This window comes from Photinus pyralis, unplaced genomic scaffold, assembly GCF_008802855.1.
Source record: "Photinus pyralis isolate 1611_PpyrPB1 unplaced genomic scaffold, Ppyr1.3 Ppyr1.4_LG10, whole genome shotgun sequence".
In the NCBI taxonomy this organism is placed as follows: domain Eukaryota; kingdom Metazoa; phylum Arthropoda; class Insecta; order Coleoptera; family Lampyridae; genus Photinus; species Photinus pyralis.
Window position 1 is genome coordinate 11,410,645 of NW_022170250.1, and position 26,504 is coordinate 11,437,148.

Sequence of the window (26,504 nt, forward strand, 5' to 3'; positions counted from 1 at the left end):
TAAGAAATGTAACAGTCTAATTTTGAGGCGTGGAGGGGTACGTGAAACTTGCTTTTGAACTTTGTAAAATAATACTTACATCAACGGTTTTTGGCGTGGTTGTGGTAGTTCCCTGTAAAGAAATTTTGCAAAAACAGAGTTAGTAAATGAAGCACTGGGACAATTGAAAAACTTACCTTAAGTGGTCTCTCACTCTCTTCTGGCCATCTTCCAAGATCGATGATCTGAAAGCCAAGAGTGTCAGTAAGATTCCCTGAAACTGTTGACTCACCTGTGGTATATCTCCTAGTTTGTCTTTCTCCTCTCGTAAGATAACCTAAAATTGGCATTGAGCTATACATTAAAACAATTAGCCTTCCTCACCGTGGTGATGGTATCTTTGTCGAGGTCAAGCTTGGTCTTGGGCTTATTCTAGAAGGTTTATGATTACAAGAGAAATCGTAGTAAAATAAGAAACTTACGAGAGTATCCTTGGCAATATCATAGATGTAAAGCAAAATGGGCGCCTGAAAACCAAACGGTCAGTGGGCAGTTTTAATTCGGTCATACCTACTTTTTTATCTTTAGGTAGGTCTTCCAAAAGATCGTTGATATTTTCTTTTCCTTCTGGTGTTAATTTGTCCCAAAGAAGGTCAATCTTCGACTGTTAAATAAAGAATGTTAATCCGGTTCTCCAACCTCTCTTAGCTCACCTGTAGATCCGGTTTATCGGGGAAAATGTCGTGAATATTCACTCTGTCATTCTGAAAATGTGAGTAATATGATTAAATATTTCTTCTTTTACGTTTAGTGCTTGACTTACCTCAGGTTCCTCGGTCTTTGGTGTGGTGGTCGTTGTTACCGTACCGGATGTGGGCCACTCTCCGGTTAGAATGATCTAAAAAACTGGATGAGTACAAGTTTCAGCCCAAACGAAATTATCTTACGGTCTTAATATCATCCAAGTCACCTCGTTCCTCTTTGAGCACAATCTGCAAACGAAATTAGTTAACAATGCGAAAAGTGTCACTAAAAAACTGACCTTTTCAATGGTATCTGGTTCGACAGTGACTTTCACATTAGGTTGACCCTAAATAAAAAACAAAGCGTCAGTGGAAACAGACAAAGACAGCAGGATTGACTTACAACTTTATCTTCTAGCAGTTTGAACAGGTATAGGAGGATGGGGGCCTGTAACAGAGTTGTGTGAGATTTGCAAGGTCAATGATATGTGAAAAATTACCTGCTCTTCAGGTTTCTTGTCTCCTATTACTTCATCGATCGCGTCCTAAGAAAAAATGAATTATCATCTTTTATAGATATCGGTCCTTACCTTTCCTTCCTCAGTGAGACTATCCCAGAGTACTTTAATCTTTTCTTCCAAGTCGGGTTTATCCGGGAAGATATCGTCAATCCTTACTTTGTGTGTCTATAATGCAACAGAATTAATTAATGCGAATGATGGACTTTTGGCCTCGAGGGCCACGGAAGAGCAACACTCTTGGTGACTTGTGCAGCTTAAATACTTACATCAACTGTCTTTGCCGTGGTTGTTGTTGTACCTTCCTCTTTAGGCCACTTTCCAGTGTCGATTATCTAAAATAAACATTTTTTGAGTTAATTTTTAGATCCTAAACCTTCTAGCTTACGGTCTTAATGTCATCCAAGTCACCAGTTTCTTCTTTCAGTACAATCTGCAAACAACATTTGTCAAAGATCCGAAATTTTCCTGCTCAGAAACTCACCTTGTGGATGGTGTCCGGTTCGACAGTAACCTGCACGTTAGGTTGACCCTAAATTTAGAAAAAGGATCAGTGGGGTGGGACAAAGGCAGTTTGATTAACTTACGAGTTTATCTTCCAAAAGTTTAAAAAGGTACAAGAGGACAGGAGCCTGTAAAAGAATATGAGTGAGATTTGTAAGGGCAATTAAAAGAAAAAACTTACCTGTTCTTCTGGTTTCTTGTCTCCCAATTCCTCATCGATGACGTCCTAAAATACTAGGGTTTATTTCATGCTAATTCCATCAATATCTTACCTTTGCGTCTTCTGTTAGGCTGTCCCAAAGTAACTTAACCTTTTCTTCCAAGTCGGGCTTGTCTGGGAAGAGCTCGTCAATTTTCACCTTGTGTACCTGAAATGTACCAGAATGACATTAACATCTGCACGTAATAAGAGATTGGAGGTCTATTATGAACTGGGTTCACGAGAAAATAATATAATCATCTAAAGAAAATCGCGAGAGGAATGGCTAAAGGTCGACAATATCCACCTCACCGGAAATTTAGAGGGGTAGCTCATTGTAAGTGTAATTTTGAGATATTGTGATCGGATTTTGATTTTTTAAGAAATGTAACAGTCTAATTTTGAGGCGTGGAGGGGTACGTGAAACTTGCTTTTGAACTTTGTAAAATAATACTTACATCAACGGTTTTTGGCGTGGTTGTGGTAGTTCCCTGTAAAGAAATTTTGCAAAAACAGAGTTAGTAAATGAAGCACTGGAACAATTGAAAAACTTACCTTAAGTGGTCTCTCACTCTCTTCTGGCCATCTTCCAAGATCGATGATCTGAAAGCCAAGAGTGTCAGTAAGATTCCCTGAAACTGTTGACTCACCTGTGGTATATCTCCTAGTTTGTCTTTCTCCTCTCGTAAGATAACCTAAAATTGGCATTGAGCTATACATTAAAACAATTAGCCTTCCTCACCGTGGTGATCGTATCTTTGTCGAGGTCAAGCTTGGTCTTGGGCTTATTCTAGAAAGTTTATGATTACAAGAGAAATCGTAGTAAAATAAGAAACTTACGAGAGTATCCTTGGCAATATCGTAGATGTAAAGCAAAATGGGCGCCTGAAAACCAAACGGTCAGTGGGCAGTTTTAATTCGGTCATACCTACTTTTTTATCTTTAGGTAGGTCTTCCAAAAGATCGTTGATATTTTCTTTTCCTTCTGGTGTTAATTTGTCCCAAAGAAGGTCAATCTTCGACTGTTAAATAAAGAATGTTAATCCGGTTCTCCAACCTCTCTTAGCTCACCTGTAGATCCGGTTTATCGGGGAAAATGTCGTGAATATTCACTCTGTCATTCTGAAAATGTGAGTAATATGATTAAATATTTCTTCTTTTACGTTTAGTGCTTGACTTACCTCAGGTTCCTCGGTCTTTGGTGTGGTGGTCGTTGTTACCGTACCAGATGTGGGCCACTCTCCGGTTAGAATGATCTAAAAAACTGGATGAGTACAAGTTTCAGCCCAAACGAAATTATCTTACGGTCTTAATATCATCCAAGTCACCTCGTTCCTCTTTGAGCACAATCTGCAAACGAAATTAGTTAACAATGCGAAAAGTGTCACTAAAAAACTGACCTTTTCAATGGTATCTGGTTCGACAGTGACTTTCACATTAGGTTGACCCTAAATAAAAAACAAAGCGTCAGTGGAAACAGACAAAGACAGCAGGATTGACTTACAACTTTATCTTCTAGCAGTTTGAACAGGTATAGGAGGATGGGGGCCTGTAACAGAGTTGTGTGAGATTTGCAAGGTCAATGATATGTGAAAAATTACCTGCTCTTCAGGTTTCTTGTCTCCTATTACTTCATCGATCGCGTCCTAAGAAAAAATGAATTATCATCTTTTATAGATATCGGTCCTTACCTTTCCTTCCTCAGTGAGACTATCCCAGAGTACTTTAATCTTTTCTTCCAAGTCGGGTTTATCCGGGAAGATATCGTCAATCCTTACTTTGTGTGTCTATAATGCAACAGAATTAATTAATGCGAATGACGGTCTTTTGGCCTCGAGGGCCACGGAAGAGCAACACTCTTGGTGGCTTGTGCAGCTTAAATACTTACATCAACTGTCTTTGCCGTGGTTGTTGTTGTACCTTCCTCTTTAGGCCACTTTCCAGTGTCGATTATCTAAAATAAAAATGTTTTGAGTTAATTTTTAGATCCTAAACCTTCTAGCTTACGGTCTTAATGTCATCCAAGTCACCAGTTTCTTCTTTCAGTACAATCTGCAAACAACATTAGTCAAAGATCCGAAATTTTCCTGCCTGAAACTCACCTTGTGGATGGTGTCCGGTTCGACATTAACCTGCACGTTAGGTTGACCCTAAATTTAGAAAAAGGATCAGTAGGGTGGGGAAAGGCAGTTTGATTAACTTACGAGTTTGTCTTCCAAAAGTTTAAAGAGGTACAAGAGGATAGGAGCCTGTAACAGGAATATGAGTGAGATTTGTAAGGGCAATCAAAAGTCAAAACTTACCTGTTCTTCTGGTTTCTTGTCTCCCAATTCCTCATCGATGACGTCCTAAAAAACGAGGGTTATCTCATGCTAATTCCATCAATATCTTACCTTTGCGTCTTCTGTTAGGCTGTCCCAAAGTAACTTAACCTTTTCTTCCAAGTCGGGCTTGTCTGGGAAGAGCTCGTCAATTTTCACCTTATGTACCTGAAATGGACCAGAATGACTTTAAAATTTGCGCGCTATAAATGATTGAAGGTTTATTATGAACTTGATTCAAGAGAAAATAAAATAGTCTTCTAAAGATAGTCGCGAGAGGAATGGCTAAATGACGACGATATCCACCTCACCGGAAATTTAGAGGGGTAGCTCATTGTAAGTGTAATTTTGAGATATTGTGATCGGATTTTGATTTTTTAAGAATAGTAACCCTGATCTAAATTTGAGGCGGGGAGGGGTACGTGAAACTTGCTTTTGAACTTTGTAAAATAAGTTGAAAGCACTACTATCCGCTCAAATACTTACATCAACGGTTTTTGGCGTGGTTGTGGTAGTTCCCTGTAAAGAAATTTTGCAAAAAGAGAGTTAGTAAATGAAGAACTGCGACATTAGAAAAACTTACCTTAAGTGGTCTCTCACTCTCATCTGGCCATCTTCCAATTTCGATGATCTGAAAGTCCAGAATGTCAGAAAATATCCCCTTAAAAATGAGACTCACCTGTGGTATATCTCCTAGTTTGTCTTTCTCCTCTCGTAAGATAACCTAAAATTGGCATTGAGCTATACATTAAAACAATTAGCCTTCCTCACCGTGGTGATCGTATCTTTGTCGAGGTCAAGCTTGGTCTTGGGCTTATTCTAGAAAGTTTATGATTACAAGAGAAATCATTATAAAATGGTAAACTTACGAGAGTATCCTTGGCAATATCGTAGATGTAAAGCAAAATGGGCGCCTGAAAGCCAAACGGTCAGAGGGCAGTTTAAAATAAGGTCATACCTACTTTTTTATCCTTAGGTAGGTCTTCTAAAAGATCGTTAATATTTTCTTTTCCTTCTGGTGTTAATTTTTCCCAAAGAAGGTCAATCTTCGACTGTTAAATAAAGAAGGTTAGTCCGGGTTGCTTGCTAATCTCTTTTAGCTTACCTGTAGGTCTGGTTTGTCGGGGAAGATTTCGTGAATATTCACTCTGTCATTCTGAAAATGTGAATAATGTGATTAAATATTTCTTCTTTTACGTTTAGTGCTTGACTTACCTCAGGTTCCTCGGTCTTTGGTGTGGTGGTCGTGGTTACCGTACCAGATGTGGGCCATTCTCCGGTTAGAATGATCTAAAATAAAACTGGATGACTGCAAGTTTTAGACCAAACGAAATTAACTTACGGTCTTAATGTCATCCAAGTCACCACGTTCTTCTTTAAGCACAATCTGCAAACGAAACTGGTTAGCAATGCGAAAAGGGTTACTGAAAAACTGACCTTTTCAATGGTATCTGGTTCGACAGTGACTTTCACATTCGGTTGACCCTAAATAAAAAACAACGCGTCAGCGGAATCAGACAAAGACAGCAGGATTCACTTACAACTTTGTCTTCCAGCAGTTTGAACAGGTATAGGAGGATGGGGGCCTGTAACAGAGTTGTGTGAGATTTGCAAGGTCAATGATATGTGAAAAATTACCTGCTCTTCAGGTTTCTTGTCTCCTATAACTTCATCGATTGCGTCCTAAGAAAAAATGAATTATCATCTTTTATAGATATGGGTCTCTTACCTTTCCTTCCTCAGTGAGGCTGTCCCAGAGTAACTTAATCTTTTCTTCCAGGTCGGGTTTATCAGGGAAGATCTCGTCAATCCTTACTTTGTGTGTCTATAATGCAACAGAATTAATTAATGCGAATGATGGACTTTTGGCCTCAAGGGCCACGGAAGAGCAACACTCTTGGTGTCTTGTGCAGCTTAAATACTTACATCAACTGTCTTTGCCGTGGTTGTTGTTGTACCTTCCTCTTTAGGCCACTTTCCAGTGTCGATTATCTAAAATAAACATTTTTTGAGTTAAATTTTAGATCCTAAACCTTCTAGCTTACGGTCTTAATGTCATCCAAGTCACCAGTTTCTTCTTTCAGTACAATCTGCAAACAACATTTGTCAAAGATCCGAAGTTTTCCTGCTCAGAAACTCACCTTGTGGATGGTGTCCGGTTCGACAGTAACCTGCACGTTAGGTTGACCCTAAATTTAGAAAAAGGATCAGTGGGGTGGGACAAAGGCAGTTTGATTAACTTACGAGTTTATCTTCCAAAAGTTTAAAAAGGTACAAGAGGACAGGAGCCTGTAAAAGAATATGAGTGAGATTTGTAAGGGCAATTAAAAGAAAAAACTTACCTGTTCTTCTGGTTTCTTGTCTCCCAATTCCTCATCGATGACGTCCTAAAATACTAGGGTTTATTTCATGCTAATTCCATCAATATCTTACCTTTGCGTCTTCTGTTAGGCTGTCCCAAAGTAACTTAACCTTTTCTTCCAAGTCGGGCTTGTCTGGGAAGAGCTCGTCAATTTTCACCTTATGTACCTGAAATGTACCAGAATGACATTAACATTTGCACGTTATAAGAGATTGGAGGTTTATTATGAACTGGGTTCACGAGAAAATAATATAATCATCTAAAGAAAATCGCGAGAGGAATGGCTAAAGGTCGACAATATCCACCTCACCGGAAATTTAGAGGGGTAGCTCATTGTAAGTGTAATTTTGAGATATTGTGATCGGATTTTGATTTTTTAAGAAATGTAACAGTCTAATTTTGAGGCGTGGAGGGGTACGTGAAACTTGCTTTTGAACTTTGTAAAATAATACTTACATCAACGGTTTTTGGCGTGGTTGTGGTAGTTCCCTGTAAAGAAATTTTGCAAAAAGAGAGTTAGTAAATGAAGCACTGGGACAATTAGAAAAACTTACCTTAAGTGGTCTCTCACTCTCTTCTGGCCATCTTCCAAGATCGATGATCTGAAAGCCAAGAGTGTCAGTAAGATTCCCTGAAACTGTTGACTCACCTGTGGTATATCTCCTAGTTTGTCTTTCTCCTCTCGTAAGATAACCTAAAATTGGCATTGAGCTATACATTAAAACAATTAGCCTTCCTCACCGTGGTGATCGTATCTTTGTCGAGGTCAAGCTTGGTCTTGGGCTTATTCTAGAAAGTTTATGATTACAAGAGAACTCATTATAAAGTGGGAAACTTACGAGAGTATCCTTGGCAATATCGTAGATATAAAGCAAAATGGGCGCCTGAAAGCCAAACGGTCAGAGGGAGTTTAAAATAAGGTCATACCTACTTTTTTATCTTTAGGTAGATCTTCCAAAAGATCGTTGATGTTTTCCTTTCCTTCTGGTGTTAATTTGTCCCAAAGAAGGTCAATCTTCGACTGTTAAATAAAGAAGGTTAGTTCGGGTTGCTTGCTAATGTCTCTTAGCTTACCTGTAGGTCCGGTTTGTCGGGGAAGATTTCGTGAATATTCACTCTGTCATTCTGAAAATTTGAGTAATATGATTAAATATTTCTTCATTTACGTTTAGTGCTTGACTTACCTCAGGTTCCTCGGTCTTTGGTGTGGTAGTCGTGGTTACCGTACCAGATGTGGGCCACTCTCCGGTTAGAATAATCTAAAATAAAACTGGATGAGTACACGTTTCAGCCCAAACGAAATTATCTTACTGTCTTAATGTCATCCAAGTCACCACGTTCCTCTTTAAGCACAATCTGCAAACGAAACTGGTTAACAATGCGAAAAGTGTTACTGAAAAACTGACCTTTTCAACGGTATCTGGTTCGACAGTGACTTTCACATTAGGTTGACCCTAAATAAAAAACAAAGCGTCAGTGGAAACAGACAAAGACAGCAGGGTTGACTTACAACTTTGTCTTCCAACAGTTTGAACAGGTATAGGAGGATGGGAGCCTGTAAAAGAGGTGTGTGAGATTTGCAAGGACAATGAGATGTGAAAAATTACCTGCTCTTCAGGTTTCTTGTCTCCTATTACTTCATCGATCGCGTCCTAAGGTAAAATGAATTATCATCTTTTATAGATATCGGTCCTTACCTTTCCTTCCTCAGTGAGACTGTCCCAGAGTATCTTAATCTTTTCTTCCAGGTCGGGTTTATCAGGGAAGATGTCGTCAATCCTTACTTTGTGTGTCTGTAATTCAACAGAATTAATTAATGCGAATGACGGTCTTTTGGCCTCGAGGGTCACGGAAGAGCAACACTCTTGGTGACTTGTGCAGCTTAAATACTTACATCAACTGTCTTTGCCGTGGTTGTTGTTGTACCTTCCTCTTTAGGCCACTTTCCAGTGTCGATTATCTAAAATAAAAGTTTTTTTAGTTGATTTTTAGATTCTAAGCCTTCTGGCTTACGGTCTTAATGTCATCCAAGTCACCAGTTTCTTCTTTCAGTACAATCTGCAAACAACATTAGTCAAAGATCCGAAATTATCCTGCTCAGAAACTCACCTTGTGGATGGTGTCCGGTTTGACATCGACCTGCACATTGGGTTGGCCCTAAACAAAGGTTAAGGCTCAGTGGGATCAGGCAAGAAAGGTTTGACTAACTTACGACTTTGTCTTCCAACAGCTTGAAGAGGTACAAGAGGATGGGAGCCTACAATTGAAACATTTGTGAGGTTTTTGAGAAGAACAGGAAATGGAAACTTACCTGTTCTTCGGGTGTTTTGTCTCCAATCTCCTTATCGATCACGTCCTAAGAAACAAAGATTTATTGCCTTCTGTTGTTAACCACTGATGGCTTACCTTGGCGTCTTCAGTCAGACTGTCCCAAAGTAGCTTGACTTTTTCTTCCAAGTCGGGCTTGTCGGGGAAGATGTCGTCAATGTGGATTTTATGGATCTGCAACGTGCAAAGAAAATTCGTAAGTAAAACTGAATTGGTGATTTGTCAGGGATCCCAATTTGCCACAAAAATTACCTGTGTCTTTGGCGTTGTCGTCGACTCTGATGAGGGCCACTTTCCGGTGAGGATGATCTAAAATAACACCGGATTAGTCCAAGTTTCAGACTAAAAGAAATGAACTTACGGTCTTTATGTCGTCCAATTCACCAGTTTCGTCTTTCAGTACAATCTGCAAACGAGATGGGTCAATAACACAAATTCCGCAGTTCAAAAACTCACCTTGTGGATGGTGTCCGGTTTGACATCGATCTGCACATTGGGTTGGCCCTAAACAAAGGTTAAGGCTCAGTGGGATCAGGCAAAAATGGTTCGATTAACTTACGACTTTGTCTTCCAACAGCTTGAAGAGGTACAAGAGGATGGGAGCCTACAATTGAAACATTTGTGAGGTTTTTGGGAAGAACAGGAAATGGAAACTTACCTGTTCTTCGGGTGTTTTGTCTCCAATCTCCTTATCGATCACGTCCTAAGAAACAAAGATTTATTGCCTTCTGTTGTTAACCACCGATGGCTTACCTTGGCGTCTTCAGTCAGGCTGTCCCAAAGTAGCTTGACTTTTTCTTCCAAGTCGGGCTTGTCGGGGAAGATGTCGTCAATGTGGATTTTATGGATCTGCAACAGGTAAAGAAAATTCGTAAGTGATTTTTCAGGGATCCCAATTTGCAAAAAAAATTACCACTGTCTTTGGCGTTGTCGTCGACTCTGATGAGGGCCACTTTCCGGTGAGGATGATCTAAAATAAAAGTGGATGAGTACAACTTTCAAACCAAAACGAATTATCTTACGGTCCTAATGTCATCCAAGTCACCAGCTTCGTCTTTGAGTACAATCTGCAAACCCAATGTATCAAGAACGCGAATTCCGCAACTCAAAAACTCACCTTGTGGATGGTGTCCGGTTTGACATCGATCTGCACATTGGGTTGACCCTAAACAAAGATTGAGGCTCAGTGGGATCGGGCCAAAATGGTTTGATTAACTTACGACTTTGTCTTCCAACAGTCTGAAAAGGTACAAGAGAATGGGGGCCTAAAATTGAAAAGTGTTAGGTTTTTATGAACAGGATTATGGAAACTTACCTGGTCTTCGGGTTTTTTGTCTCCGATCTCCTTGTCGATCGCGTCCTGGGAAACAAAGATTTATTGCCTTCTGTTGTTAACCACCGACGGCTTACCTTGGCGTCTTCAGTCAGGCTGTCCCAAAGTAGCTTAACTTTCTCTTCCAAGTCGGGTTTGTCGGGGAAGAGCTCATCAATCTTTATTTTGTGAATCTCAGTCTTGGGAGTGGTTGTCAGTCCCTGTGAAAATTTTCGTGGTAACTACAGGCGCAAAAGAACGGAAAACGTACCTGAATTGGTCGTTCGCTCTCAGAGGGCCATCTTCCGAGTGTGATAATCTAAAATTGCAGCACGTCAGCGCAAAGAACTTGAATAACGCAGCTCACCTGTGGAATGTCGCCCAGTTTATCTTTCTCCTGGAGTTTGATAACCGTGGTGATCGTGTCACTGTCGAGATCAAGCTTGGTCTTGGGCTTATTCTGCAAGGGGCATGATTACAGAGCGCATCGGACGAAATGGGAAACTTACCAAAGTGTCCTTGGCAATATCGTAAAGGTACAGCAGAACGGGTGCCTGAAATCAGACTGTTAGCAATCGACCGTGGTAAAGTCACACGCACTTGTTTGTCCGGGCTCAGGTCCTTCAGGAGTTTGTTGATGTTATCCTTTCCATTGTCGGTCAATTTGTCCCAAAGAAGATCAATCTTGGACTATTAAAGTGTTAAGATTAGCCAAGAACACAACCACTTTGCTTACCTGTAGGTCCGGCTTGTCAGGGAACATGTCGTGGATTTTCACAATGTTTTCCTGCAAGAGCTCGATGAGCAGGTATTCTTTTGAGGTGGTCGACTTACCTCTGGGGTCTTCGGCGTTGTAGGCCACTTACCGTTGTCGATAACCTCCTTGATGTTTTCCAAGTCGTCGTTCAGCTCCTTCAGCACGATCTACAACGGAAAGGGTAAGGTCGGGAAATGGTATGGTTTTTGCTCACCCTGTGGATGGTATCCTGGTCCACGTCGATTTTCACGCCAGGTTTGCCCTAAAACATTTCGGTGATAACTCGCGGATTTATCCAATGACCTAGTCCACTCACCACTTGATCCTCCAATTGGCTGAGAAGGAAAAGAAGGATTCGCTCTTGTTGTTCGGGTCTCAAACTTCCCACGTTACTGTCGATGGTATGCTTGGCGTTGTCAGTCAGGCTGTCCCAGAGCAGTTGGACTTTCGACTGAAAATGAAAAACGTTGAGCATTTGGGCGAAGTGGTCGAGCCTTACCTTCAGTTCCGGTTTGTCGGGGAAGAGTAGGTTAATTTTGACCTTATCCTCTCCTTGTTTCGGCCACTTTCCGTTTGCGATGATCTGCAATAACCAAACGGTAAAGAGATGCGCAAGCGGAAGGGTTTACCTTTTTTATGTCCTCCAAGTTGTTGTTCTTCTCCAAGGTGATGACCTTATCGATTGTGTCAGTGTCAAGGTCCAACTTCGTGTTAGGCTTATCGAGGTTCTCCTTGGCGATGTTGTAAATGTAGAGCAGGATGGGTCTCTGTTGGTCGGGTGTCAAGTCCTTCAGACGATCATCGACGTTGTCCTACAAAGACCTGGTGAGTTTCCGCCGAAAGTCTGCGCCACCTACCTTTCCTTCGTCAGTCAACTTGTCCCAGAGCAGGTCAACCTTGGATTGTAAGTCGGGCTTGTCGGGGAAGAGGGTGTTAACTTTCACTGTGTATTCCTGCGGGGAAAGTGAAGAGTAAAGCTTCGCGTGGGGTTGACTGGGTCACTTACCTTCTCCGGCTGGGGCCACTTTCCGGTAATGATGACGTTCTTTATGTCTCCCAATTCGTCATTCTCGTCCTTAATTATAATCTAAACAAAAGATCGGTTACAGCCTTTGATTGGAAAACTCCTCGCTCACCTTTTGGATGGTATCCGGGCTTACGTTGACTTTCACTCCGGGTTGACCCTAAAGCACTCGCGAGTTAATCACTTGGTACTTGGTGGCCCGAGGCGCGAGATACTCACCACCTTGTCCTCGATCGTTTTGAGAAGGTACAAGAGAATTCGCGCTTGTTGGTCCGGTTCCATGTCTCCAATATTTTGATTGATGGTATCCTTCGCGTTGTCCGTGAGACTGTTCCAAAGTACGTTGACCTTTGACTGAAAATTGAAGTGTGTGAGAGTGTCGTTGCGTCCCCAATGACTCACCTGCAACTCCGGCTTGTCTGGGAAGAGTACATTGACGTTCACCACCTTGTTCTCCTGCAAGTGAGACAGACCTAGTGCTATTCTCGCAACCTGTAGCAAAGACTTACGTTTTCAGACCCAGGCCACTTTCCGTCGATGATTATCTTCTTGATATCTTCCAGTTTATTATTCTTCTCCATGTTGATAACCTACAATATTGAAAGTCAGCAACTGTCTAAACGTATCCGTGGTGGCCTTACCGTAGTGATGGTGTTGGTGTCAAGGTTCAATTGCGTATTGGGTTTCTTCTACAGATCGATTTGTTACACAAACTCAACACAAACGCATCGTCAGACTTACCAAATTTTCCTTGGCGATATCGTAGATGTAGAGGAGGATGGGGCGCTGTTGATCGGGGGTGAGATCTCCCAAAAGCTTGTTCACATTGTCCTACAAAAGTCGGTTACAAACACCAAACACCACAGCTATCAAACGCAACTACCTTTCCTTGGTCGGTCAGTTTGTTCCACAGCAGATTGACCTTCGACTGTAAGTCGGGCTTGTCGGGGAAGAGGAGGTCGATTTTCACCGTATTTTCCTCACCAGGCTGGGGCCAGCGTCCGTTGATGATGATCTGAAAGAAACCACTAAGATTCACGAACGCAACGAGTCGTCGAGACTCACCTGCTGGATGTCTTCGAGCTCATCATTGATATCCTTGTCTAGGGCCTACAAAAGAAATTATACCAGGGCCAAACACTACCAGTAAAATTACCGTCTTAATAGTCGCCGGGTTCAAATCAATTTTAATACCGGGCTTTCCGACCTTATCCTGGGCCAGTTTGTACAAGTATAAAAGGACTCGTTCCTGATGATCGATTGGCATATCGCCCAGACTTACGTTGATGGTGTTCTACAAGAGGAAAGTCAACACGTGCCTATCCTAAGGGGGCTCATTACCTTTGCCTTGTCAGACAGACTGTTCCATAGTATATTGACCTTTGATGCCAAATCCGGTTTGCCTTGGAAGAGAATGTTGATGTTCACAGGCTTCTCCTGTAAGATTCCTGGTTAGTCTCCAGAACTCGCCGATGATTCTCTTACCTGTCCAGGTACGGGCCATTTTCCGATGATGATGATCTGCTTCATATCGTTCAGCTGGCCCTTATTGTCCTTGTCTATGACCGTCTTGATCGTAGTCGGGCTCAGGTCAATCTTCACCCCAGGTTTACCCACCTTGTCGTGCGCCAATTTGTACAGGTACAAAAGGATTCGTTCCTAAAACCAAAGCGCGTCAGCTGACCCAACCCTGGAACCCTGCATTTGAGCTTACCTGCTGTTCGGGTGACTTGCTGCCAATGTTTATGTTGAGCAGGTTCTGAAACGGAGAGAATGATCATGCGCCCCAAAACCCCGGGGGAAATTACCTTTGAGGGCTCGGATAGACTGTTCCAGAGGATGTTGACCTTTGACGCTAAGTCTGGTTTGCCTTGGAAGAGAATGTTGACGTTAACCGGTTTTTGCTCGGGCCACTTTCCGCTGACTATGATCTGTTTGATATCAACCAGTTGACCGCTGTTATCCTTGTCTATGGCCTGCAAAAGAAACGTGGCGAAACCGTGGCGAGACCCAGATAACTTACCGTCTTAATCGTCGTCGGGCTCAAATCAATCTTTATGCCTACTTTGCCCACCTTGTCTTGGGCCAATTGGTACAAGTACAAAAGGATTCGTTCCTAAAACCACAACGGATTAGTCAAACCCAGCAGCAATTGGGTACCTAGGCTTATTACCTGCTGGTCGGTTGGCAAACTGCCGATGTTAACGTTGAGCGAGTTCTTTGCATCCTCGGAAAGACTGTTCCAAAGTATGTTAACCTTTGATGACAGATCCGGTTTGCCTTGGAAGAGGATGTTGATGTTGACAGGTTTTTGCTCAATCGGAGTAGGCCATTTTCCACTCACTATGATCTGCTTGATGTCACCTAAGCCTTCGTTCTGTTCAAGCGCGATGACCTAAGAACGGAAATGCCTATTAATTTGAAACTCCAGCTCCAACTGAAACCTAAAATTTGGGACTTGGAGTGCGGGATTTATTACTTGGGATCCTAAGCCCTGAAGCTGGACAGAACTTATTCAAACTCGAGGCCAGGGTGTGAGGTCAAGAATTTGGAGTTGAAGTTCCACGACACCTTTTGCATAAGTTTGTCGACAAGTAACAGGTGTAGTGTTAGGAAAAGAAACACCTCCTCGCACTCATATGATCCTGATATAGAATTGGCAATTTTTAAATCGAATGAAAGCTTTGAAATAATTCTGACAGAGCTAGAAAAAGACCTCTTCGTATATTATGTTCTCCTAGTAGCACGACACCTTTTGCATAAGTTTGTCGACAAGTAACAGGTGTAGTATTAGGAAAAGAAACACCTCCTCGCACTCATATGATCCTGATACAGAATTGGCAAATTTTTAAATCGAATGAAAGCTTTGAAATAATTCTGACAGAGCTAGAAAAAGACCTCTTCGTATATTATGTTCTCCTAGTAGCACACCTTTTGCATAAGATTGTCGACAAGTAACAGGTGTAGTGTTAGGAAAAGAAACACCTCCTCGCACTCATATGATCCTGACACAGAATTGGCAAATTTTTAAATCGAATGAAAGCTTTGAAATAATTCTGACAGAGCTAGAAAAAGACCTCTTCGTATATTATGTTCTCCTAGTAGCAAGACACCTTTTGCATAAGTTTGTCGACAAGTAACAGGTGTAGTATTAGGAAAAGAAACACCTCTCGCACTCATATGATCCTGATACAGAATTGGCAAATTTTTAAATCGAATGAAAGCTTTGAAATAATTCTGACAGAGCTAGAAAAAGACCTCTTCGTATATTATGTTCTCCTAGTAGCACGACACCTTTTGCATAAGTTTGTCGACAAGTAACAGGTGTAGTATTAGGAAAAGAAACACCTCCTCGCACTCATATGATCCTGATACAGAATTGGCAAATTTTTAAATCGAATGAAAGCTTTGAAATAATTCTGACAGAGCTAGAAAAAGACCTCTTCGTATATTATGTTCTCCTAGTAGCACGACACCTTTTGCATAAGTTTGTCGACAAGTAACAGGTGTAGTATTAGGAAAAGAAACACCTCCTCGCACTCATATGATCCTGATACAGAATTGGCAAATTTTTAAATCGAATGAAAGCTTTGAAATAATTCTGACAGAGCTAGAAAAAGACCTCTTCGTATATTATGTTCTCCTAGTAGCACGACACCTTTTGCATAGTTTTGTCGAAAAGTAACAGGTGTAGTATTAGGAAAAGAAACACCTCCTCGCACTCATATGATCCTGATACAGAATTGGCAAATTTTAAATCGAATGAAAGCTTTGAAATAATTCTGACAGAGCTAGAAAAAGACCTCTTCGTATATTATGTTCTCCTAGTAGCACGACACCTTTTGCATAAGTTTTGTCGACAAGTAACAGGTGTAGTATTAGGAAAAGAAACACCTCCTCGCACTCATAATATGATCCTGATACAGAATTGGCAAATTTTTAAATCGAATGAAAGCTTTGAAATAATTCTGACAGAGATAGAAAAAGACCTCTTCATATATTATGTTCTCCTAGTAGCACGACACCTTTTGCATAGTTTGTCGAAAAGTACCAGGTGTAGTATTAGGAAAAGAAACACCTCCTCGCACTCATATGATCCTGATACAGAATTGGCAAATGTTTAAATCGAATGAAAGCTTTGAAATAATTCTGACAGAGATAGAAAAAGACCTCTTCATATATTATGTTCTCCTAGTAGCACGACACCTTTTGCATAGTTTTGTCGAAAAGTAACAGGTGTAGTATTAAAAAAGAAACACCTCCTCGCACTCATATGATCCTGATACAGAATTGGCAAATTTTTAAATCGAATGAAAGCTTTGAAATAATTCTGACAGAGCTAGAAAAGACCTCTTCGTATATTATGTTCTCCTAGTAGCACGACACCTTTTGCATAGTTTTGTCGAAAAGTAACAGGTGTAGTATTAAAAAAGAAACACCTCCTCGCACTCATATGATCCTGATACAGAATTGGCAATTTTTAAATCGAATGAAAGCTTTGAAATAATTCTGACAGAGCTAGAAAAGACCTCTTCGTATATTATGTTCTCCTAGTAGCACGACACCTTTTGCATAGTTTTGTCGAAAAGTAACAGGTGTAGTATTAAGAAAAGAAACACCTCCTCGCACTCATATGATCCTGATACAGAATTGGCAAATTTTTAAATCGAATGAAAGCTTTGAAATAATTCTGACAGAGATAGAAAAAAACCTCTTCGTATATTATGTTCTCCTAGTAGCACGACACCTTTTGCATAGTTTGTCGAAAAGTAACAGGTGTAGTATTAGAAAAGAAACACCTCCTCGCACTCATATGATCCTGATACAGAATTGCAAATTTTAAATCGAATGAAAGCTTTGAAATAATTCTGACAGAGCTAGAAAAAGACCTCTTCGTATATTATGTTCTCCTAGTAGCACGACACCTTTTGCATAAGTTTGTCGACAAGTAAACAGGTGTAGTATTAGGAAAAGAAAGACCTCCTCGCACTCATATGATCCTGATACAGAATGGCAAATTTTAAATCGAATGAAAGCTTTGAAATAATTCTGACAGAGTAGAAAAAGACCTCTTCATATATTATGTTCTCCTAGTAGCACGACACCTTTTGCATATGTTTGTCGACAAGTAAACAGGTCGAGAATTAGGAAAAGAAACACCTCCTCGCACTCATATGATCCTGATACAGAATTGGCAAATGTTTAAATCGAATGGAAGCTTTGAAATAATTCTGACAGAGATAGAAAGAGACCTCTTCGTATATTATGTTCTCCTAGTAGCACGACACCTTTTGCATAAGTTTGTCGACAAGTAACAGGTGTAGTATTAGGAAAAGAAACACCTCCTCGCAGTCATATGATCCTGATACAGAATTGGCAAATTTTTAAATCGAATGAAAGCTTTGAAATAATTCTGACAGAGCTAGATAGAGACCTCTTCGTATATTATGTTCTCCTAGTAGCACGACACCTTTTGCATAAGTTTGTCGACAAGTAACAGGTGTAGTATTAGGAAAAGAAACACCTCCTCGCAGTCATATGATCCTGATACAGAATTGGCAAATTTTTAAATCAAATGAAAGCTTTGAAATAAATCTGACAGAGCTAGAAAGAGACCTCTTCGAATATTATGTTCTCCTAGTAGCACGACACCTTTTGCATAAGTTTGTCGACAAGTAACAGGTGTAGTATTAGGAAAAGAAACACCTCCTCGCAGTCATATGATCCTGATACGGAATTGGCAAATTTTTAAATCGAATGAAAGCTTTGAAATAATTCTGACAGAGCTAGAAAGAGACCTCTTCGTATATTATGTTCTCCTAGTAGCACAGCACGACACCTTTTGCATAAGTTTGTCGACAAGTAACAGGTGTAGTATTAGGAAAAGAAACACCTCCTCGCACATCATATGATCCTGATACAGAATTGAAATTATTTTAGGCGAAATTAAACTTTGAAATATTTCTCAGCGTGATAGAAAACGACTTCTTCGTGCATTCTGTTCTCCTAGTTTTAGTTTTAAATGAGGTTAGGTTAGCGTGCTAGTTAGGTTAGCTCAGAAATCTTGTATCAGGAGAATATAATGTGCGAGGCGATCGAAGGTTAAAATAAAATTTAAGTGAGGTTAGGTTAGCGTGCTAGTTAGTTTAGCTCAAAAATCTTGTAACAGGAGAATATAATGTGCGAGGAGATCGAAGGTTAAAATAAAATTTAAGTGAGGTTAGGTTACCGTGCTAGTTAGGTTAGCTCAAAAATCTTGTAACAGGAGAATATAATGTGCGAGGAGATCGAAGGTTAAAATAAAATTTAAGTGAGGTTAGGTTAGCGTGCTAGTTAGGTTAGCTCAGAAATCTTGTATCAGGAGAATATAATGTGCGAGGAGATCGAAGGTTAAAATAAAATTTAAGTGAGGTTAGGTTAGCGTGCTAGTTAGGTTAGCTCAGAAATCTGGTATCAGGAGAATATAATGTGCGAGGAGATCGAAGTTTAAAATAAAATTTTAGTGAGGTTAGGTTAGCGTGCTAGTTAGGTTAGCTCAGAAATCTGGTATCAGGAGAATATATGTGCGAGGAGATCGAAGGTTAAAATAAAATTTAAGTGAGGTTAGGTTAGCGTGCTAGTTAGGTTAGCTCAGAAATCTGGTATCAGGAGAATATAATGTGCGAGGAGATCGAAGGTTAAAATAAAATTTAAGTGAGGTTAGGTTAGCGTGCTAGTTAGTTTAGCTCAGAAATCTTGTATCAGGAGAATATAATGTGCGAGGAGATCGAAGGTTAAAATAAAATTTAAGTGAGGTTAGGTTAGCGTGCTAGTTAGGTTAGGTCAGATTAGTTTGGGCGTTTTAAATTTTTACAAATCTTGTATCTAACCTAACTCACATGAAACTTAACTCTCAAGTCTTTAAAATGATCACCGGTTTAAAATTCTTATTTATTGCGGCATAATCTTATGGCGATTTAACTCGTGTATTGGAAACAGATACTTTATTAAAATCGTCAAAAAATCTTTTACGGACGGCCGTTCGTTCGCCCACCCTTTCCTATGGCAATCCACAAACGCTATAACGCAAAGGAGCAGGCTATAATACAGGAACGAAATGTTTAATTTTCGAGTTTCGTGGTTTGCTTCTTTGACAGCGAACGACACAAATCCCAAAATGGCCAAAATGTTTATAGCTTTGCCCGAGTTTTTGGTTAATATTAAAATAATCAAAGTAGAATTCATTGTGCTGACATCTGTCTTCATTATTGGGGACTAATATTTTATCGTTAAATGCAGAACACTTTATTACCACCATTATTTTAGTTGCCACCTAAACCGCAAAGATGTCGCCACTATTATTTTATAATGCACTTTATGAAACTAACGTTAGATGTCAGACCGCACTTATAAAAAAACCATAGATTTAGTTTTAACCTCAAATGCTAAAATGTTTGTCTATTTTAAAATCAAAAATTCAACATTGTTGTGATTCCTTTCTCGGTTACAGGTTCAAATTAGGGGACTGGCTACTGGGAGTGATAAGAAAACGGCAGACTCGGGCATTGCGGAATATGATACTGATCGTTCTGAGTCGTCCGATCGGAAGACTGGTAGTTCTCGATGGATGCGAAACGTTAGCATTGAATTCAGACAACAGAAATTGAAAAGTGAAATTCTTTGTAATCAAAACTGAAGGACACAGTGGAGAACTCGTAGAAAACCCATTGTGATGCAATTCAAACTTCTCAACGTTAAAATCGGAACGATTATATGATTGCAGCAGCTGCCGATGGCGCGAAGCTATTCTTTAAAGAATTGAGCCTAGAGTTCATTCGGTAGAACTACAGTTATAGAAACGGTAGTGAAATTGGCAGCGAAATAAGGTAAAAGTGTTACGCTGTTTCCAAGCATCCAAACATGTGTTGTTTGTGTGATCTTCGTGTGAAAGTTCTTGTAAAATGGTTTACTTTAATGTACCTGTATTGAAATTGTTCTTCCAAGTGCTTTAAATAAACTCCCATGCATAAGAAGTTACGAATTTTGTAAACAGATGTTCGTTTTCTGTTCATCGAGCATGATGTGTTGCCTACAAACCAGGCTATACAAATATCGAGTACCCATATTCAAATTTCGGGATTTGCTTGATTATCCCCAATTAAGTACATGAAGGACACCGTAATAAGATAAGTGCTATTGCTACCCACTGCAGAAATGTTACAAAATAGTGATCAAAACGAGCCCCTGTTTGCATAAAAATTTACATTTGAAAACATAACATTCCGACATCTAACGTCAGTTTAATGAACTCGCAGCTCGTGTGTTAAAGGAAATCTATTTCTTGCCAGTGGTGACATCTGTACCTAAACTTAAACAACTAATATAATGGTAATATAGAGGTGCCCTACATTTATTGGTAACATCTGAGTCTGACTTAATTACGCCAGATGTCGGGACGATATTTAAGATCATCAACTAATAATTATGGAATAAACTAAAATTATTCAATGACCGTAGTCAATAAACAAAGGTTACATATCATTTGATGTAGGTGTTCAGGCTATGGTCGTTTTGTATTCCAAAGGCCAAAATGGACTAACTGAGCCAACGGTCGGATACGACGGACAAAACTTGATAAATATATAGCCTGGTTTGTAGGCAACACATCATACTCAATGATCTGAAATCGAATTTTCTTCTGCGATTGGTAATTTCTTGCACAGGATTTCATTTAAAGTCGATAGAACATTCGACACTGGTACGATTTACAATTTTTACTCAAAGTTCGCACAAACAACAACATATTTTTTCACGTAACACGTTCGTCCCATTTCACTAGCGTTTTTGTATCCGTAGTTCTATCGATTGATTCCTCGAAGCTAAATTTATTGAAAAATAGCTTCGCACCATCGGCAGCTGCTGCAATCATGTGAACGCTTCGATTTTAACGGTGAGATGTTTGAACGGTTCCTCCACCGTGTCCTCTTGTTTTGATTACAATTTCTGTTGTCGGAATTCAATGCTAACGTTTCTCCTCCATCGAGAACGACACGTCTTCCGAACGGATGACCCAGAGCGATCAGTTTCATTTTCCTCAATAGTCTGCCGCTTTCCTGTCACTCCCAGTAGTTCCCTAATTTAAATCTGTAAGAACGAAAGGAGCGATAATTAAGTTCATTTTTTGATTAAAATAATAAACAAACTTTTAGTTTTATTTGTACATTTGAGGTTAATTGTTAATGTCTCTATGGTTCCTGTAATTAAGAGACGCTCTGACATCTAACGTTGGTTTAATGAATTGTATTTAAAAAATTGTGTGGCGACATCTTTCAGAAATAAGTGTAATTAAAATAATGGTAATAATAAAGTATCTTGCATTTAACGATAAAATGTTAGTCTTCATTAATAATGATAGATGTCAGCACCATGCTTTTTACTTTGAATTTTTATTTACCAAAAAAACTCAGGCAAATCTATAATTTTTTTGGGTTTTGTGCCCACCCCTGTCATTGGAGTAAAGCCCTGAAACTTGAAAACTAAACATTCCTGTATTACAGCCTGATTATTATGTGTCATAGCGTTTTTGGATTGTCATTGAAAAGGCCGGATGAACGGCCTGCATCCCTACAGATTTTTTTGACGATTTTTGTAAAAGTATCTGCTCACAATACACGAACTAAATCGCCATAAGACTATGCCGCAATAATTAATTATTTTAAATGAGAGTTAAGTTTCATGTGAGTTAGGTTAGATCTTGTGAGGGAAGGTAAAGTTCCCTGATAGTGAGGTTAGACATTCCTTGAATCACCTCCTCGAATATCATATTTTCCTGATACAAGATTTGTAAAAATTTAAAACGCCCAAACTAAGCTGACCTAACCTAACTAGGACTCTAACCTAACCTTCGTTCATCTCCTCGCACATTATATTCTCCTGATACAAGACTTCTGAGCTAACCTAACTACCACCCTAACCTAACCTCACTAAAATTTTATTTTAACTTTCATTCTCCTCGCACATTATATTCTCCTGATACCAGATTTTTGAGCTAACCTAACTACCAACCAAACCTAACCTCACTAAAATTTTATTTTAACTTTCAATCTCCTCGCACATCATATTCTCCTGATACCAGATTTTTGAGCTAACCCAACTACCACCCTAACCTAACCTCACTAAAATTTTATTCTAACTTTCAATCTCCTCGCACATGATATTCTCCTGATACCAGATTTTTGAGCTAACCTAACTACCACCCAAACCTAACCTCACTAAAATTTTATTTTAACTTTCATTCTCCTCGCACATTATATTCTCCTGATACCACTAACCTAACTACCACCCAAACCTAACCTCACTAAAATTTTATTTTAACTTTCATTCTCCTCGCACATCATATTCTCCTGATACCAGATTTTTGAGCTAACCCAACTACCACCCTTACCTAACCTCACTAAAATTTTATTTTAACTTTCAATCTCCTCGCACATGATATTCTCCTGATACCAGATTTTTGAGCTAACCTAACTACCACCCAAACCTAACCTCACTAAAATTTTATTTTAACTTTCATTCTCCTCGCACATTATATTCTCCTGATACCAGATTTTTGAACTAACCTAACTACCACTCTAACCTAACCTCACTAAAAGTTTATTTTAACTTTCAATCTCCTCGCACATGATATTCTCCTGATACCAGATTTTTGAGCTAACCTAACTACCACCCAAACCTAACCTCACTAAAATTTTATTTTAACTTTCAATCTCCTCGCACATCATATTCTCCTGATACCAGATTTTTAGCTAACCTAACTACCACTCTAACCTAACCTCACTAAAATTTTATTTTAACTTTCAATCTCCTCACACATGATATTCTCCTGATACCAGATTTTTGAGCTAACCCAACTACCACCCTAACCTAACCTCACTAAAATTTTATTTTAACTTTCAATCTCCTCGCACATCATATTCTCCTGATACCAGATTTTTGAGCTAACCTAACTACCACCCTAACCTAACTTCACTAAAATTCTGACAGAGATAGAAAAAGACCTTTTCGTATATTATGTTCTCCTAGTAGCACGACACCTGTTGCATAAGATTGTCGACAAGCAACAGGTGTAGTATTAGGAAAAGAATCACCTCCTCGCACTCATATGATCCTGATACAGAATTGGAAAATTTTTAAAGCGAATGAAAGCATTGAAATAATTCTGACAGAGCTAGAAAAAGACCTCTTCGTATATTATGTTCTCCTAGTAGCACGACACCTTTTGCAAAAGATTGTCGACAAGTAACAGGTGTAGTATTAGGAAAAAAATCACCTCCTCGCACTCATATGATCCTGATACAGAATTGGCAAATTTTTAAAGCGAATGAAAGCATTGAAATAATTCTGACAGAGCTAGAAAAAGACCTCTTCGTATATTATGTTCTCCTAGTAGCACGACACCTTTTGCAAAAGATTGTCGACAAGTAACAGGTGTAGTATTAGGAAAAAAATCACCTCCTCGCACTCATATGATCCTGATACAGAATTGGCAAAGTTTTTAAGCGAATGAAAGTTTTGAAAATAATTCTGACAGAGCTAGAAAAAAGACCTCTTCGTATATTATGTTCTCCTGGTAGCACGACACCTTTTGCAAAAGATTGTCGACAAGTAAAAGGTGTAGTATTAGGAAAAGAAACACCTCCTCGCACTCATATGATCCTGATACAGAATTGGCAAACTTTGAAATCGAATGAAAGCTTTGAAATAATTCTGATAGAGCTAGAAAAAGACCTCTTCGTATATTATGTTCTCCTAGTAGCACGACGCCTTTTGCATAAGTTTGTCGACAAGTAACAGGTGTAGTATTAGGAAAAGAAACACCTCCTCGCACTCATATGATCCTGATAATAATTGGCAAACTTTGAAATCGAATGAAAGCTTTGAAATAATTCTGACAGATCTAGAAAAAAACCTCTTCGTATATTATGTTCTCCTAGTAGCACGACACCTTTTGCATAAGATTGTCGACAAGTAACAGGTGTAGTATTAGGAAAAGAAACACCTCCTCGCACTCATATGATCCTGATAATAATTGGCAAACTTTGAAATCGAATGAAAACTTTGAAATAATTCTGACAGAGATAGAAAAAGACCTCTTCGTATATTATGTTCTCCTAGTAGCACGACGCCTTTTGCATAAGTTTGTCGACAAGTAACAGGTGTAGTATTAGGAAAAGAAACACCTCCTCGCACATCATATGATCCTGATACAGAATTGAAAATATTTTAGGCGAAATTAAACTTTGAAATATTTCTCAGCGTGATAGAAAACGACCTCTTCGTGCATTCTGTTCTCCTAGTTTTAGTATTAAATGAGGTTAGGTTAGCGTGCTAGTTAGGTTAGCTCAGAAATCTTGTATCAGGAGAATATAATGTGCGAGGAGATCGAAGGTTAAAATAAAATTTAAGTGAGGTTAGGTTAGCGTGCTAGTTAGGTTACCTCAGAAATCTGGTATCAGGAGAATATAATGTGCGAGGAGATCGAAGGTTAAAATAAAATTTAAGTGAGGTTAGGTTAGCGTGCTAGTTAGGTTAGCTCAGAAATTTTGTATCAGGAGAATATAATGTGCGAGGAGATCGAAGGTTAAAATATAATTTAAGTGAGGTTAGGTTAGCGTGCTAGTTAGGTTAGCTCAGAAATCTTGTATCAGGAGAATATAATGTACGAGGAGATCGAAGGCTAAAATATAATTTAAGTGTGGTTAGGTTAGCGTGCTAGTTAGGTTAGCTTAAAAATCTTGTAACAGGAGAATATAATGTGCGAGGAGATCGAAGGTTAAAATAAAATTTAAGTGAGGTTAGGCTAGCGTGCTAGTTAGGTTAGCTCAAAAATCTTGTAACAGGAGAATATAATGTGTGAGGAGATCGAAGGTTAAAATAAAATTTAAGTGAGGTTAGGTTAGCGTGCTAGTTAGGTTAGCTCAAAAATCTTGTAACAGGAGAATATAATGTGCGAGGAGATCGAAGGTTAAAATAAAATTTAAGTGAGGTTAAGGTTAGCGTGCTAGTTTGGTTAGCTCAGAAATCTTGTAACAGGAGAATATAATGTGCGAGGACATCGAAGGTTAAAATAAAATTTAAGTGAGGTTAGGTTAGCGTTAGATTTCTGAGCTAACCTAACTAGCATGCTAACCTAATCTCACTAATATTTAATTCTATACTTCAGTCTCCTACATGATACAATTTTTGTAAAAGTTCAAGACAAAGTAAGGCGTTGAAAGACTTTTGAGAGAGTCGGGTTTACATCCTGAGCTCAGTGTCGTTTCAAAACATGATGGACGAGTACAATACGGCCTCGGTGAACCATTAGAGGAGCCCCTCGTTGACCTCGAAGCTTTGTAATTACTTCGACGATATTGAATAGGCTCAAGCTACAGAATGTCCAGTAGAAGAAGACAGGGTGTGTGTGTGTCTATCACTAGGATGGTCTTCCCTTAGGCGCTTTCTAAAGCCCTTCTGGCCACGTCCTAATTTTCTGGGCGCCTTCCAAAACTCTTCTGGCCATGCCTTTTTTTCTTAGCCGCTTAAGATTTTCTGGCTACGTCTTCTAAAACTTTTCTGACCGCGCCTTTTCTCCTTTCGCACCTCAGATTAACATTTTCGATTAAACTGAAACTACCGCCAATTTCCCATCCCCTACCTATCCTGTGTGCGCACGCATAAGTGCACTTCAGATAGAAATAGGCCTTGAAAAAGAGATGTTCTGTGAAAATAGATCGCCGCCGCTTTTGAGAGCATCTGAGATTAATATTATCGCCTTCGTCGCCTTATTCAACGTCATAAGAAACTGCCACATCGCTAAAGACCGCCGTCGATCCCACTCTGCAACCATCGGCTGCATTTGCTCTGAAGATTCACTCACAGAATATGCTTTTATTTTGTTTGTACAGTTTTCAATACAAGAACTATTTACAGAAGTTGTACTTTATTTTCCTCCCCAATAACAAAACTGATAGGAAGATTACGGTTCATTAATTGTTTGTGGCGCATAAGCACCTGGCCCTTCGCAATTTGCCGAAAATACTTACAAATTTGGTAGGTATCGAAGATATAACGTGAGAGGAAGCCTTTCAGTCCCTAATACACCTGTTACTTGTCGACAAAGTTATGCAAAAGGTGTCGTGCTACTAGGAGAACATAATATACGAAGAGGTCTTTTTCTAGCTCTGTCAGAATTATTTCAAAGGTTAGGGTAGTAGTTAGGTTAGCGCAGAAATCTTGTATCAGGAGAATATGATATGCGAGGAGATTGTAGGTAAGGGTAAATTATTAGTGAGGTTAGGTTAGGGTGGTAGTTAGGTTAGCCCAGAAATCTTGTATCAAGAGAATATAATGTGCGAAGAGATTGAAGGTTAAAACAAAATTTTAGTGAGGTTAGGTTAGCGTGCTAGTTAGGTTAGATCAAAAATCTTGTATCAGGAG

The 26,504-nt window shown here is 39.4% G+C and overlaps 1 protein-coding gene across 1 annotated transcript in view; it reads right to left on the minus strand.

The window, feature by feature from the left end:
• Positions 1–26,504, minus strand: part of LOC116162351 — a 45,560-nt gene that overhangs the window by 16,849 nt on the left and 2,207 nt on the right. The window contains exons 2-97 of the mRNA XM_031475968.1: positions 14,221–14,442; positions 14,071–14,163; positions 13,856–14,023; positions 13,762–13,806; positions 13,533–13,706; positions 13,389–13,484; positions 13,204–13,341; positions 13,113–13,157; positions 12,931–13,062; positions 12,789–12,878; positions 12,689–12,736; positions 12,557–12,637; positions 12,450–12,503; positions 12,267–12,401; positions 12,160–12,207; positions 12,030–12,110; positions 11,881–11,976; positions 11,653–11,835; positions 11,523–11,606; positions 11,340–11,474; positions 11,238–11,285; positions 11,101–11,190; positions 11,003–11,053; positions 10,867–10,956; positions 10,776–10,820; positions 10,634–10,726; positions 10,538–10,585; positions 10,365–10,487; positions 10,270–10,314; positions 10,175–10,219; positions 10,072–10,119; positions 9,977–10,021; positions 9,868–9,924; positions 9,708–9,803; positions 9,613–9,657; positions 9,514–9,558; positions 9,411–9,458; positions 9,316–9,360; positions 9,207–9,263; positions 9,033–9,128; positions 8,938–8,982; positions 8,839–8,883; positions 8,736–8,783; positions 8,640–8,684; positions 8,521–8,586; positions 8,324–8,419; positions 8,234–8,278; positions 8,137–8,181; positions 5,702–5,749; positions 5,607–5,651; positions 5,480–5,554; positions 5,370–5,420; positions 5,227–5,316; positions 5,134–5,178; positions 5,036–5,083; positions 4,944–4,988; positions 4,848–4,895; positions 4,751–4,783; positions 4,337–4,432; positions 4,247–4,291; positions 4,148–4,192; positions 4,046–4,093; positions 3,951–3,995; positions 3,832–3,897; positions 3,635–3,730; positions 3,545–3,589; positions 3,448–3,492; positions 3,344–3,391; positions 3,249–3,293; positions 3,125–3,199; positions 3,015–3,065; positions 2,876–2,965; positions 2,784–2,828; positions 2,686–2,733; positions 2,594–2,638; positions 2,499–2,546; positions 2,402–2,434; positions 2,017–2,112; positions 1,926–1,970; positions 1,828–1,872; positions 1,725–1,772; positions 1,629–1,673; positions 1,510–1,575; positions 1,313–1,408; positions 1,223–1,267; positions 1,126–1,170; positions 1,022–1,069; positions 927–971; positions 803–877; positions 693–743; positions 554–643; positions 462–506; positions 364–411; positions 272–316; positions 177–224; positions 80–112 (exon numbers count right to left, since the gene is read on the minus strand). Coding sequence (XP_031331828.1) covers positions 80–112; positions 177–224; positions 272–316; positions 364–411; positions 462–506; positions 554–643; positions 693–743; positions 803–877; positions 927–971; positions 1,022–1,069; positions 1,126–1,170; positions 1,223–1,267; positions 1,313–1,408; positions 1,510–1,575; positions 1,629–1,673; positions 1,725–1,772; positions 1,828–1,872; positions 1,926–1,970; positions 2,017–2,112; positions 2,402–2,434; positions 2,499–2,546; positions 2,594–2,638; positions 2,686–2,733; positions 2,784–2,828; positions 2,876–2,965; positions 3,015–3,065; positions 3,125–3,199; positions 3,249–3,293; positions 3,344–3,391; positions 3,448–3,492; positions 3,545–3,589; positions 3,635–3,730; positions 3,832–3,897; positions 3,951–3,995; positions 4,046–4,093; positions 4,148–4,192; positions 4,247–4,291; positions 4,337–4,432; positions 4,751–4,783; positions 4,848–4,895; positions 4,944–4,988; positions 5,036–5,083; positions 5,134–5,178; positions 5,227–5,316; positions 5,370–5,420; positions 5,480–5,554; positions 5,607–5,651; positions 5,702–5,749; positions 8,137–8,181; positions 8,234–8,278; positions 8,324–8,419; positions 8,521–8,586; positions 8,640–8,684; positions 8,736–8,783; positions 8,839–8,883; positions 8,938–8,982; positions 9,033–9,128; positions 9,207–9,263; positions 9,316–9,360; positions 9,411–9,458; positions 9,514–9,558; positions 9,613–9,657; positions 9,708–9,803; positions 9,868–9,924; positions 9,977–10,021; positions 10,072–10,119; positions 10,175–10,219; positions 10,270–10,314; positions 10,365–10,487; positions 10,538–10,585; positions 10,634–10,726; positions 10,776–10,820; positions 10,867–10,956; positions 11,003–11,053; positions 11,101–11,190; positions 11,238–11,285; positions 11,340–11,474; positions 11,523–11,606; positions 11,653–11,835; positions 11,881–11,976; positions 12,030–12,110; positions 12,160–12,207; positions 12,267–12,401; positions 12,450–12,503; positions 12,557–12,637; positions 12,689–12,736; positions 12,789–12,878; positions 12,931–13,062; positions 13,113–13,157; positions 13,204–13,341; positions 13,389–13,484; positions 13,533–13,706; positions 13,762–13,806; positions 13,856–14,023; positions 14,071–14,163; positions 14,221–14,442 — 6,489 coding nt within the window. The remainder of the gene's footprint in view (positions 1–79; positions 113–176; positions 225–271; positions 317–363; positions 412–461; positions 507–553; positions 644–692; positions 744–802; positions 878–926; positions 972–1,021; positions 1,070–1,125; positions 1,171–1,222; positions 1,268–1,312; positions 1,409–1,509; positions 1,576–1,628; positions 1,674–1,724; positions 1,773–1,827; positions 1,873–1,925; positions 1,971–2,016; positions 2,113–2,401; positions 2,435–2,498; positions 2,547–2,593; positions 2,639–2,685; positions 2,734–2,783; positions 2,829–2,875; positions 2,966–3,014; positions 3,066–3,124; positions 3,200–3,248; positions 3,294–3,343; positions 3,392–3,447; positions 3,493–3,544; positions 3,590–3,634; positions 3,731–3,831; positions 3,898–3,950; positions 3,996–4,045; positions 4,094–4,147; positions 4,193–4,246; positions 4,292–4,336; positions 4,433–4,750; positions 4,784–4,847; positions 4,896–4,943; positions 4,989–5,035; positions 5,084–5,133; positions 5,179–5,226; positions 5,317–5,369; positions 5,421–5,479; positions 5,555–5,606; positions 5,652–5,701; positions 5,750–8,136; positions 8,182–8,233; positions 8,279–8,323; positions 8,420–8,520; positions 8,587–8,639; positions 8,685–8,735; positions 8,784–8,838; positions 8,884–8,937; positions 8,983–9,032; positions 9,129–9,206; positions 9,264–9,315; positions 9,361–9,410; positions 9,459–9,513; positions 9,559–9,612; positions 9,658–9,707; positions 9,804–9,867; positions 9,925–9,976; positions 10,022–10,071; positions 10,120–10,174; positions 10,220–10,269; positions 10,315–10,364; positions 10,488–10,537; positions 10,586–10,633; positions 10,727–10,775; positions 10,821–10,866; positions 10,957–11,002; positions 11,054–11,100; positions 11,191–11,237; positions 11,286–11,339; positions 11,475–11,522; positions 11,607–11,652; positions 11,836–11,880; positions 11,977–12,029; positions 12,111–12,159; positions 12,208–12,266; positions 12,402–12,449; positions 12,504–12,556; positions 12,638–12,688; positions 12,737–12,788; positions 12,879–12,930; positions 13,063–13,112; positions 13,158–13,203; positions 13,342–13,388; positions 13,485–13,532; positions 13,707–13,761; positions 13,807–13,855; positions 14,024–14,070; positions 14,164–14,220; positions 14,443–26,504) is intronic.